Raw genomic sequence first — 12673 nt, 5'->3', positions numbered from 1 at the left:
ATCAGAAAGATAAAATGCCTATTCCACCAAGACGGATATTTGTGTTTCAGGGGACCCAGAGACTTTTCAACTCTACAAACAACATTCCTCTGAATTAAGATAAAAGTGAAGGATAACATATGGAAGATGCAGCCTACATATATATACACACGTAGCAGACGAATCACCATGTATTGGAAAATGCCAAAACTTCATTAGCTAACAAATATGCGGGAAAGTCATCCACAAGATATGGCAGTCAGCAGAGTTCCTGTACCTAAACCCGTATTTAGCATCAATTTTCAATGCACGTGTCCAGAATACCAGAATCCAGAATATAACATGTCATCTATCCGTTTCGACAAGAAAGAAATAAAATCATTGCCCAAATTGATATATTCATGTAATAAAAACTATACTTACATTTTCTGTCAAGACAAAGAGAATTTTATTTTTTATTTTATTTTTCACACTAGAACCCAAAATGATAAATATATACAAGAAGCTGGAGAACCCCAGTGGACACATCGTATCTGTAAAGTAATTATCACAAATTTTTCTACATAACCGAATAGTCATCAAGTCACTGGTGGGCTAGAATAATCATCTAAATATCCGAGAGATACCTGGTGTATAGCAAATCAAACCTAATCAAAAGCAGGCAACACAAAGAATAGTTGGGAAAACATCTTTTGATGGATAACCCGGTAAAGCTTCCGCGGAAGTAGCAATATCTGCCAATCAAGTGAAGCAGCAAACAATTCGCATTTAGTTATCTTTGATTATTCTCCCCACTTGTTATCACACGGGTGTTGTAAGAATTACAATGCTGGCACTTGTGGCCAAAGATGTGAAAAAATGCCTTGCTCCTATTGTTGCAATCATTGCACAGTATTTGAACCTGTAAAATTATATTCAACTTCTGTTATCTTCAATTATCGTCATATCCGTAATATAAATTGCATCAAGGATGTAATGCAAGTGACAGAAAGGAGACTGTTTGATATTCACTACATTGAAATTGCTCAAAGATTCATGGAGAGAAACGATGAAGACACGAATCTTGTTGACAAACTTACTTCATAGCGGTATTCCTCGGGCATTGCAGTGGCTTCAATCTGTCAAGTAATGCAAATCAAAATAGTATCAATACCTTGTGCACAAATAAACAATTGAAAGCGGAGAGAAACATTTGGCAAGGTTCAATTTATGCCTAAATCCCAGATATCTTGCACAGGCATCTTCACAATGCAAACTCACTTGGTCAGATTATTGTATTATACAGGCAGAATTCTCCAGAATGTTTGAACCAAATCAAACATGTTCAAATATAATGGACCATAGTAATTTGGACAGTCATGGGAATGTAAAATCAAATTTGTTTGTAAATTCCAGTTATAAGTCTCTTGTGACATGATTAGGTCTATGTCTTTGCACAGATGGTAGCCAGTTTAGCAAGGATGACGAGATTTCTTAAACTCAAATGCTCAGAATCTTGGAAATCCCAGCAAGGGTTTGCGTGATAAGAACCATGATCAACACCATTTCTTATTCCACTATCAGAAGCAGGGAGTTCAAGTGCATATCAAAATAAGCCAGGAGTTGAAGATCAAGTTCATAGACTACTTTCACCTAAAATGTGCAAAAAGTCCAGTTTGGTTTTAAGGAAAAAGACACAAATTATTTCTAGGGGTAAATTACATTGACACCCCTAAGGTTAGGTCTAATTATACAAACACCCACACCCTTTGCAAAATTACAGTACACCACTGAACCAGTGGTGCAATTTTCACACATGCCCTCTGAGGTGCATTACACTAATGCACACACACACACACACCCTCCAAGGGTGTACCAGTAATTTTATGAATGACGGAGGAACTTGTGTATTAGGCAGGTGTATCAATGTAATTAACCCTATTTCCAATGATTACATGTATCAAGTGCTGCTCAATATCAATGCAGAATTATGAATCACATATTATGTTAGTCAAATGCCTCCAAGGAAAAAGCATAATGTTAACCACAAGAGTGATAAGTGTGACTTATAAAGGAAAACAAGTACAAATAGGTCCACCACAATGTTCTAACGTGCCAGGCAGAAAAACATGCTCCCAGAATTTGAACAAGTATCTTTGATGCAAATCAAGTGGAATCTATAAAATTCACTAACAAAAGTTACAAATTATCAAATAAATTGCATGTGCCCAGTGAGCAGAAAAATATGAAGAAAACTACAGACAACAAAAAGAATGAAACCAAAATAGAGCTATAAAAGCAGAAGGGAACCTCATATACACCCAGTAAGCAGAACATGAAAATGATAGAATACCTCCTGATCCAATCTTTCCCAAGTTCTAGACATATTCAACACTGATTTGGAGCAGATTGGACAGCGGTATCTGAAAAAACAATTGGAACATAAAATTTAAATGTTACTCAAAGAACCAAAACAAGATAAGAAAAGGAGCCAAGTAGCCAACTAATTCAGGTAAGAGGAAAGAATAGATACTATCAGACTTACTGGTTTTGGCTGAACATCTCCTCATAACACTCCACATGCATTGTATGCCCGCACTTCAGAATCGTTGTTTGTTTGGTCGAGTCAAAAAGAAACTGCATGCACAAAGATAAATTATTCCAAGGACATAAGACTATATTGATATCAATATTTGCAGTTGAAGTACCAAACCTCATAACAGATGGGACAATGGCTCTTCATTGAGTCCTCTACACACAAGTGATTATCGCGTAGACCTATTGAATAGCAAGATCCTGCAACAGAAAGATAATGTTATGTGGGGATGTGTATGCCCACAAGGATTCAGGATTTAAAGCAGATAATCAACCAACATTAACAAAATCAGAAATAGACATACTAGGAAATATCAACCTGGGGGAAGAACAAAGTTAAGTTAGTCCTTTTTCCTATTTATGGTGGCGCACCAAAAGGAGCATTGGTTTCAATGTTGGCTGAGAAAGTTTTTGTTTCCAATAGTTAAGTAAAACTCATCAAGGCACAAGGTAGGTAATTCTTGCTTGCACTCCCCATGGTTCATAGTGCAATGAGATCACATGCAGGCTTTGGCACATGATTTACACTTGCATTACCCACAAAATATGATCCACATCTCACTGGTAGTACAATGGTAAGGCATTGCCAGCTTTATATACAGTGACAACAACTAATTACTTAGCTTCTGTAGAGAAATGCCTAACACAGAGTAGGCATATCGAAGAAAGTAGTGGGAAGCAAGAAGGAAAATGCGTATTTAATGTCTTAAGTCTAATTAAACATCTTGTCTTTGAGGATTTCACACACAAAACCATGAAGTTCAATTCAATGATATTAAAGTGCAAGCAGCGGGTACAAGAAATTAGTTGTGCATACACTACATATTACAAGAATTTAAACTACGTACCACACTTAGGGCAGTGAAAGAAGTTTTCTCGCCCGCCAACTCTGAATCATGATTGCATCAATACAAGCATTAGACAAAACACAAGTCTCTACTTTGTAAAAAATACAAAGTTGTCTATGTGGTGAGAATATAGAGCTCTCTTACCTACAAATGCCGCAGTCATTACAATGAAACTGCTCTTTGGTGATCTGTCACATCAAACAAGCTATCAGTGTCACTAAACAAAAAAGATTAAGAAAAGATGCTCTCCCTGCATTACTTCTAAACGTATCTTCCTCTCTCTCTCTCTCTCTCTCTCTCTCTCTCTCTCTCTCTCTCTCTCTCTCTCTCTCTCTCTCTCTCTCCTTTCTTTCTTTTTCTTTTGCAAATACATTGAGCATGTTTTTGTATTATGTCATGAAAATATAATAATGAGGGTATTACATCATCATCATAGAATTTGCATATATCGCAGAAGTATTCTCCAAATTTGACTCTGCAATTCGAACAGATATTGGAAACCTATAGAAAAGGAAAGAAATCAAAAAAACATCAATGAAACCAACAAAAACCACACTTAAAATGACCAAAAACTCAAAATAATTGGAGGAGCAGATGGTATACTAGACCTGTTGTTCTGTACCGCATACCGCACAAACAACCTAAGTAGACAACATCAGTAAAAGTTTACCACCATAGTAAAAGAAAACATAAATATTCACAACCAGCAAACTAAAAATAAAAGAGAAGCAAATTTACTTGCTTAACATCATGGCGAACAATCTCGTGTCTCTCTTTCGGATTGCTCAAGGCACTCTATAGAATTCCACAAGAATTCACAATATAAAAACCCTGTTTTAATCAAAGAAGAAAAGCACGCACGCAAATACACAGGCGCACAACACAAAAAACTCACTGTGGCTTCGTTGTGACAGTGACGGCAAGTGAAAATCTGGTTGCAGCAAGGGGCTCTTATCTTGCACCTTCTCCTATAATGCTCGCACCTAATACACGATTTTGGAAAAGAAAAAACAAGATTGTTTCATTAATTCAAAAAGAAAAGCAAAGCCCACCAACAAATAATGACAAAATTTGAAGATGCAACCAAACCCGTAAAGCAGTTTCCCGAAATCTTGTCTCGAAGTATTATCATCATCGCGATTCTGGGTTCGTCCAACGTCAGCATTAGCGTCAGGGGCCTCCATTGACGGATTATTATGCAGATCAGAAGAAGTGATTAAAGGCAGAGAACCTGCGTCCACCCGTTAAAAATTAAGTCGCAAGAAATCAAGACACGGTCACAATTGTTGATTGTTGAAGCTTCGAGGGTTCCACCGCGGGCGGCTGCGGCACATTTGCGGGAAACCGGATCTCTGTGGTGGTAATTAACTTAAAAGTGCCTTCCGATGTGAACTAAAATCGTCGTTCTGTTGATTGTAGTTTGAGGGCATTAGGGAGGGGGGGCAAATTTCATTAAAACGCGATTTCAGAGTAAAAGTAACTAAACTCGGATGAGCGGAAAAAGACAACTTAATAAGTTATAGTTTCATACGCCAACATTTCATTAAAAATATAATTTCCATATATATATATATATATATGAAACCTGAATTTAAAAAGGAATTTACTATCATAAATAATTAATTTTATATCCAAATTAATTGAACATGAATGTTATTTTCCTTTCACACTATAAATTTTGAATTGATAGAAAAATAAAAGGAATATAACTATATGAATAATTTTAAAAAAACGATTGATTTAAATGATTTACGAAAGAAAAGATGTTAATAATAAAAGTAGAGTAAATGCAGCAGGAAATAAAGAATGTTAAAGTTATTCAAAATATCTCATTCAAATATAGAAGTTTGTGGATATTAGATTTTAGACAAATATTAAAATCGAAAATCTATTTATAAGTCTATAAATATTTTCAAAAGAGTAACATTCAACTTGTATTTGAAGAGCCCAACATATAAATATTGGGTTGGGGTTATGACCTAACAAGTGTTTTACCTTCCTTGGAATTGGAATTTTGTAGCACCTTTTGCTTATCAGTTGAATTCCATGGGACCATTTCTTTTCTCTTAAACTTTATGCAATTAGGAATTTCATAAAGAGAAATGAACCCTTTCCTCCCCCCTTCTTTCATGCCATACATTTAGATGTCGCACTGTGTCCGTGTCCAAATCTGCGCTTTAGCCAGGTGACCCCATTTCTTTATGAAATCTGGCTTGAAGCCTTTTGGGCTACCTACTGGGGTGAATCCTTAATTGCCAATTTGTGGCGGCATTAGAGATCTTTTTTCTTTAAAAAAAGAAAATTCCAATTGAGTCTTGTTAAATCTAACTTAATTATTATAAATGCATTTTAATTTTTATGTGGTTTATATATATCTATAGTCACTTACCATTCAATTAATTTAAAAAATAAGGTATTTCCTCAATTGTTATTTCAATATACCGCAAAAAATTGTCAAATCGATCACTAAAAAGAAAAATGAATAGCAAATTGTCGGATGTTAATGTTTTATTATATTTAATATTTAATATGTTTGGTTGGAATTGGGGGGTGTTGAGATGGAAGGTGGATGCCATTATGATACTAAGATGAAAGTGATAGATTACGTACAGGGCATATTTGTCTGGAAACAACAGTCTCAGACCACTCCCACTCGCAGTCTCAACATTGCATTGTCTGAGAATTAATGAACATGTTCTTCAATCAAAAGTTAAGCATAACTATGGGTTTATTTTAGGGATTATTACATCTTTCCCCCCTAACATGTGATATAATTTCAAGTAAACCCTCTATTTCATTACTTAGATATAATTTCTTAAATTATATGGAATTTACGTGTAATTATATTCAAAACATAGGAGTGTGATTAACCCTTGAATATAACAATTTAATATTCAGACAAACCAACTCAAAGTACTCTTTACTATGAATTTTGAAATCCTCAATAACACAAAGAAAATATCAGTAATCAGTCCTTAATTACAACTATATGTTTGAGCAAATTGAATAGGCAAAAGTAAGTTAGAATACATTAAATTATAACGAAATTGATTGAGTAGGTAGCCAATTGATGATAGTAGTTGAGAGATAGCTAATTTAGCTACATTGGCCACATGACTAAGTACAAATTAAGCTATCCACAACAATATATGTAATAACGTCCTAAGCCAACAATTACACAGAGCTGGCTCACTGATAAGCCACCAAATCTTATTCTTCTAGTACACACATATCATTACAACATAAAAAGATAAAGAAACAGCCAGTACTAGGTGATGGTGATCATCAGACAGCTTCATCATCATCATCAAACTCATCATTTGACATTAGACAAAGCCTGATATGGGGTGATGAGGGGAATGAGGGACCCACTGAGGTGGAGAGACATCACCTCATTGGTCGACCCCACCAGCTTCCCCCCGATGAACACCGCCGGCACTGGTCCACTGCACCCCATCCTCACCAGGGCCTTCTCAATTTCCTTCTCCTCAGGATCATGGTCTATTTCGTAGATCAAAGGGTGTACCCCCAGATCTTGGAATAGCATCTGCACCGCGTAGCACAGGCAGCAACTGCTCTTGCTCATGATCAAGATTCCATTTTCTGATGCCAGTTTCACAATCTTCTCCATTTTCTCAGTCCTCGACGACCCCTTTATATAAGTGACAAAACGGTACAGGCGTTTAAGGTTGATTTGATTGACAATACTAAGAAGAAATCGTCAGCTAGCACAATTTCCAGTACGAAAACTGTGCGAAATTGAGGAGGCAAGAAAATTGGCTTGCCTGAACCTGGGATGTTTTTGGGCTCTATTTATAAGAAAAAAAAAACAGCACAAGAGAATGGGGGTGCTTTTCCCATGCAAGAACATTGAAAAAGAAGGTGGGCTTTCTACACAACTTGGAGGGCAAAAAAAATCAGCTAAAGGTACTTTTTCAAGAAAAAGATACTAAAATGTTTTAGTTCACACAACTTGAACAATCGTCACCGGATTCTTGTCATTTTGAATCAATTCGGTGGACATCGCAACAATTTTGTTGACCCTATGATATGCGAAGCTGCAGATTACATCAGTCAATCGGTTTTATAATTTTCAAGTATTTGTAATTAAGACGAATCTCAAAAAATGCTGAACCAGTTAACAATGATACAGAATAATAAAAAATTTAGAGACGGGTAATTAATTTTCAGGCACAAGACATAGTAGTGCGACCGTTGACCACGGAGGTTGCATATTGTTCTTGTTATTACAAGGGAAACGGAAATAAGAGAATCATGATGATGTAAAAGAAGTGTAGATTTTCATGCAGGATGGTCAATTTTGGTGCAGATTCTTGCAATTGTGAAAAAAATATATATTCTGTGTATCGGGGAGGGAGATCGCGAATAAGAAGGCTTTCGGTGGTGAATCTTGGTGTTGTGCGCGCGCCCACCAACTTGTGGCAATCTTTGCATGCATACCGTACAAACCATTTATAACCTTTCACATGTATACATGGTAGTTTCAATCATAAATGTTTCGAGTTACATAATTGAATCACAAGACTAATATAATTACATATGCAGCAGACGGGATTTTTCGCGATTATTTAGTACTCACGGTTATACATGAAAATTGTAGGAAGTTGAGATGGGGAAGGGAACGTACGTACCCCCCCAGCTATTGGATCCAAACTTTTATAGACTTTAACGAGTTCCTGAGGTCTTGGATGTGGAGGAATTTTGTGGGCACCTACAAGACAAAGAGAAGGCAACATATATATATATATATATATATATAGGACAGACATCCAAGAATAACAAATCTTTCACGAGAAGAGAGAGAGACATGCACACATGTCATGATTAATTAAATTGACTGTATGTATGTATGCATATGTATCTCTCATTCTTGAATTGTGAGGGATAAGGTTTGATGAAGAGGATCTAACACATGTTCCACTCTTGCTAAGTGATTGAAATGAGATGTCGATGGAGCGACAGGAACAAACATGTAACGTGCAGAAAAAACAGGTGAAGGAAAACAAGAAGAATCCACAAAAGTGATAAAATCGAATGAGAACCCTTGTAATAATAATAAGTCTTGTGATAAAAGTAAACATATTCCATGTAAGAAATGACTGAATAACACTAAGCTATGATCTCACACTTGTCTCCTCTTTAAATCAGCCAAAATTCCTCAACTCCAACATCAAATTGAAATGTGTTCTTCCTTTCTGGAACCCCTCGAATTTTGGAACATATGTGCATGATTGATATATATCGATTGGGCATATCTTATGTTAAATTTTTGTTGTCGACTCGAGTCTTCCATGATTTCTATTACATGAGACATCTAATTTAGCTGTTATGTATATTCTGAATATTAATTTTGTGAACTGGGACTTTATTTTTTTATTGTAATTATATTTTTAACTCACTCCGGAGTATAATTTACTTGGTTAATCTTTTCATCCAAATAGTAGTAGGGAAAAAATTATAACTTTAGTCCCACAATATAAATTTTTTATATAAGATTGATCCCCTACTTCATAAAATAGATAATGATAATCTCATAATTTAGTGGTCATGTGTAAAAAGCACCTCATAATTAAATTTTGAACAGAAAATCTGTATTCTGCACTTGCGATTAACTCTTAGTGAAGTTGGAAAGAAACGGGAAAAATTGCAATATTAGTCCCACTATTATCAACTTCTTTTGTAACATTAAAACAACAATTTCAAAGTAGTAGAATCCAAGAAACTATCAACGACACAAGGTAAATATTCTCATTCTTTACAGGTGGCCATATTCTTGATTTTTTCATTCAACCATGAAATTTCATCTTCCATGCGATTTATTTAGTGCAATAATCTAGGGATTATCTCCTTATGCCCACACCAAATATGGAACTATGTACAACATTCGAACATGAAAAGAAACATCTGCTTTGGACATTCAGTTCTCCGATGAGTCCTTATAGTGTGATGGGATTATTTTTGGCTATTTGCTTTGCAGCATGATGTTCTTACACTTGACCATTAAATTGTGGAATTATTTTTTGTTATTTTGAGAAGTAAGAGATATCAATATTGTAAAATCGATCACCTATAATATGGGATTGAAATTACATTTGAAAGAAATGAAATTTTAGTTTGAAATTAATGGCCACGTGTACTTTTCCCTCTACAACTTAAACGTGCGGCTCTTTTTGCAGGCACTCCCTACCGCCATACTTATCATAGACCCTCCCCACCCTCCATATATATATATATATCACATTCACACTTTTGACTTGACTCTCAAACTTCACATACTAAAGGACACACATAAGTTCACATTTACACGCACATTTTGCTGCGATGAAAACAGAACGCGAAAATAAAAAAAAGGGTTGAGTAGCTACTTGCATTAACATAATCGTTTGATATTGGAAGTAAGTATAGTTAATTAATTTATATATATCGGCATATGTATAATCATAGAAAATTCAAGAATCCCCCTATGATATTGATAATATTAAAAAAAAAATTGAGAAAGATAAAGTATCAATTACACTCCGGTGATAAGAAAAAAAAAATAAAAAAACCCCCGAAGTCAGAATTGTGGTATACGCGCCTTGATTGAGATTATAGGTCTGAAAAGTATATTTTTTTCACAATTTTGCCATTCTCTCTAATGTAATATATATAATATTATATATAATTTAATAAATTTCAAAATAATATATTTAATAAAAAATTATTTTGTATGTAATATATAATTATTTTAATATGTTAATATAATATTTTTTAATTAAATTAATTAAAAAATAAATTTTAAACAATGGCGGTGAAGGGAGAGTATGGTCGCCCGCCTCCTCAACCCTGGGTGACAGGCTTCGCCAGGTCGGGGGTGGGGGTTGATTATTATTTTAAAAATAATAAATTTATTTTATAAATTATAATAATTTTAGTTTATAAATTATAATAATTTTAGTTTATAAATTATAATAATATATATATAATATAATTGTATCTAATATATCATTCAACTCATTTTATAAAGCTATTTAGGACTAAAAAAATCCAACATATATTCAATTGGCATGCCATGTTATTTTTCGATCTAAAATCAAAATTTCGGCTATTGAATGACTAAATTTAATCAATTTTGAAACTTAATGGACTTATAAAAATGAGCATAATTATCGGACTAAAGTTAATATTGAGCATATTTAACGAACTAAAAAAATAAGTTTTTCTATATAAAATTTTAATTTTTTATTATAAATATATTATAGATATATTTTAATAGACCAAAATTGACTAGGTTGACCAGGAAGGGTATTTTAGTCATTGTCCCTAAAAAATAGGCTCAAGTTAACTAGGGGACAGTGCGAGTCTTTACTCATAACATATGGATGATTTTTTATATTTAAATTTTCACAAGGGGTTTTTTTATATTTTCCCATATCACAGGGGGTAAAAATGAATTTAACTCTATAATTTTATGTTTGTGTTGTATGTTTGATTCTGAATTGTTGTTTATTTATCTTTATTGTCCTGTTGCTCTGTGGAGTTTTCGTTATATGCTTACATGAGGTTATGGTGTAAGAAAATTGAGTGTATATAATATATATATATATATATATATATATTATGTACTGGATCGTTAATTGTCGATTCTTTGTTGGATTACATAGTTATTCTATAAAGTTGTTGTCATGAGTTTTTTTTTTTTTTTTTTTATTCTGTGTATGGTAAAGATGGATGAATTATTGTGTTATATTATATTTGATTGTTGAATGGATTGGGCGAAGACTTATTGATGGAAAATTAGTTGTTGAATAAAATTAAATAAGGAATATATTGATGGAAATATTGTGAATTGAGATGAAAAGATGGCTTACCTAACTGGGGGCTTATTCCATGATTTACGGTGATTTAATTGATGACATGATATATGATATGAACCCAAAAAAATACATAAAGCTAGGTACTATGGCGCGAAAGGTACTGGAGTATTTGGGGTAGTGGGAGATATCCTATGTTGATAGCTACACAATGGGGTGGTGTGAGGATACCATGTTCATTGCGATATCTTGTGTTGATATTGCCACACACTTGGGTGGTGTGGGGATATCGCATTTGATAGCTATCATGTGTTTTATATTATATGATACTAATTGAGATGTTGATGACTGACAAAACTATTGAATGATATATTACAGCTTGGGTAAGCAGTGCCTTAAGAAAATAAACTCTAATGTCATATGTTTCGTCGTGGACTGATATAAGATAATAGGTATGTGTTACTTTTTATATTTGTTGGTAGTATATAACGAATATTTGGTTGGCGTGATTGTATTATACAGTGCTTGCCCTGTATGTATATATATTAATTAGTTATACTTACAGAGTTGACATCGTATTTTTTTTCAGGGAATATGCCATAGTGACTAGACGATCATCAGTATTAATAGGTGGGTCAACAGTGGAATGTTTGAATTGGGAGCTCCAGCTGTATAATTATTTATGTATTAAATAAGAATCTTCACTTCTCTCCATTCTTTATGTTCATAGATACTAAGGTTGAGAATTAAATATAAAAATTTGACGACATATGTCATTTTGAGGGTTATATATTGTACTAGTGAAAATAATTTTTATTTTATCAGGTTGAATGATTATTTCTTATGAGAAGAATTGTAATTACGTAGGGGGTGTCACACCCTATCTTTGATCCTCACAACAAAAAAATAAAGAAATAAATAAAACTTTTATTTGTTTAAAAAGCCCAGAGAAAAAGATATGCCTCCAATAAACCCATTTTTCGAAACGGAGGCCCAAATGATACTATAGACATGGCAGAATTAACCAAATAAGGCCCAAAATCATTTTGACGACAAAAAGATAACCACTATGCCTTCCCTCCAAATATCTACTTACCGTGCGCTGCACATATAATTCGGTAATAATCATATCCACATCATCATGTAATGTAATAATATATCGCTATCTCATGTTCATCTCTTGGTTATGCGCATAATACATTTCTTCTTTTTTTATAAATAAAAAATATAAGTAATAGATGATGAGTGTAACAATCTTTTTTAGACGTGATCATAAAAAACTCCCTAATTTCAAAGTATTTGATTTCAGTAATCATAACTGCTATTAAATCAATAATTAAGCTCATCATTGTAGTTGTAACGAAACTACTCCTCGTAATCAATACTTTAAACATGCTCGATGTTTAGATCGACTTGACTCGTAACCTATCTTAAAAGAAGTCACCACCAATTTCTACT

General features: G+C 33.9%; 2 protein-coding genes across 2 annotated transcripts; both read right to left on the bottom strand.

Annotated features, from left to right (window-relative positions):
• LOC105163180 (E3 ubiquitin-protein ligase MIEL1) lies at window positions 404-4866 on the bottom strand. Its single transcript, XM_011081431.2, has 12 exons — window positions 4491-4866; window positions 4297-4384; window positions 4140-4196; window positions 4010-4042; window positions 3825-3902; window positions 3546-3589; window positions 3402-3442; window positions 2672-2754; window positions 2504-2595; window positions 2312-2381; window positions 1059-1097; window positions 404-880 (listed from the first exon to the last, which is right to left on the bottom strand). The coding sequence occupies exons 1-12, from the start codon at window positions 4583-4585 to the stop codon at window positions 752-754; spliced, it is 849 nt and encodes a 282-aa protein (XP_011079733.1). The 5' UTR covers window positions 4586-4866; the 3' UTR covers window positions 404-751.
• LOC105163179 (monothiol glutaredoxin-S9) lies at window positions 6520-7203 on the bottom strand. The gene has a single exon (XM_011081430.2). The coding sequence runs from the start codon at window positions 7030-7032 to the stop codon at window positions 6718-6720; it is 315 nt and encodes a 104-aa protein (XP_011079732.1). The 5' UTR covers window positions 7033-7203; the 3' UTR covers window positions 6520-6717.

This window comes from Sesamum indicum, linkage group LG6 (assembly GCF_000512975.1).
Source record: "Sesamum indicum cultivar Zhongzhi No. 13 linkage group LG6, S_indicum_v1.0, whole genome shotgun sequence".
Taxonomy (NCBI): domain Eukaryota; kingdom Viridiplantae; phylum Streptophyta; class Magnoliopsida; order Lamiales; family Pedaliaceae; genus Sesamum; species Sesamum indicum.
The sequence above is the reverse complement of the archived record's forward strand: the minus strand, read 5'-3'. Positions and strand labels throughout refer to the sequence as shown.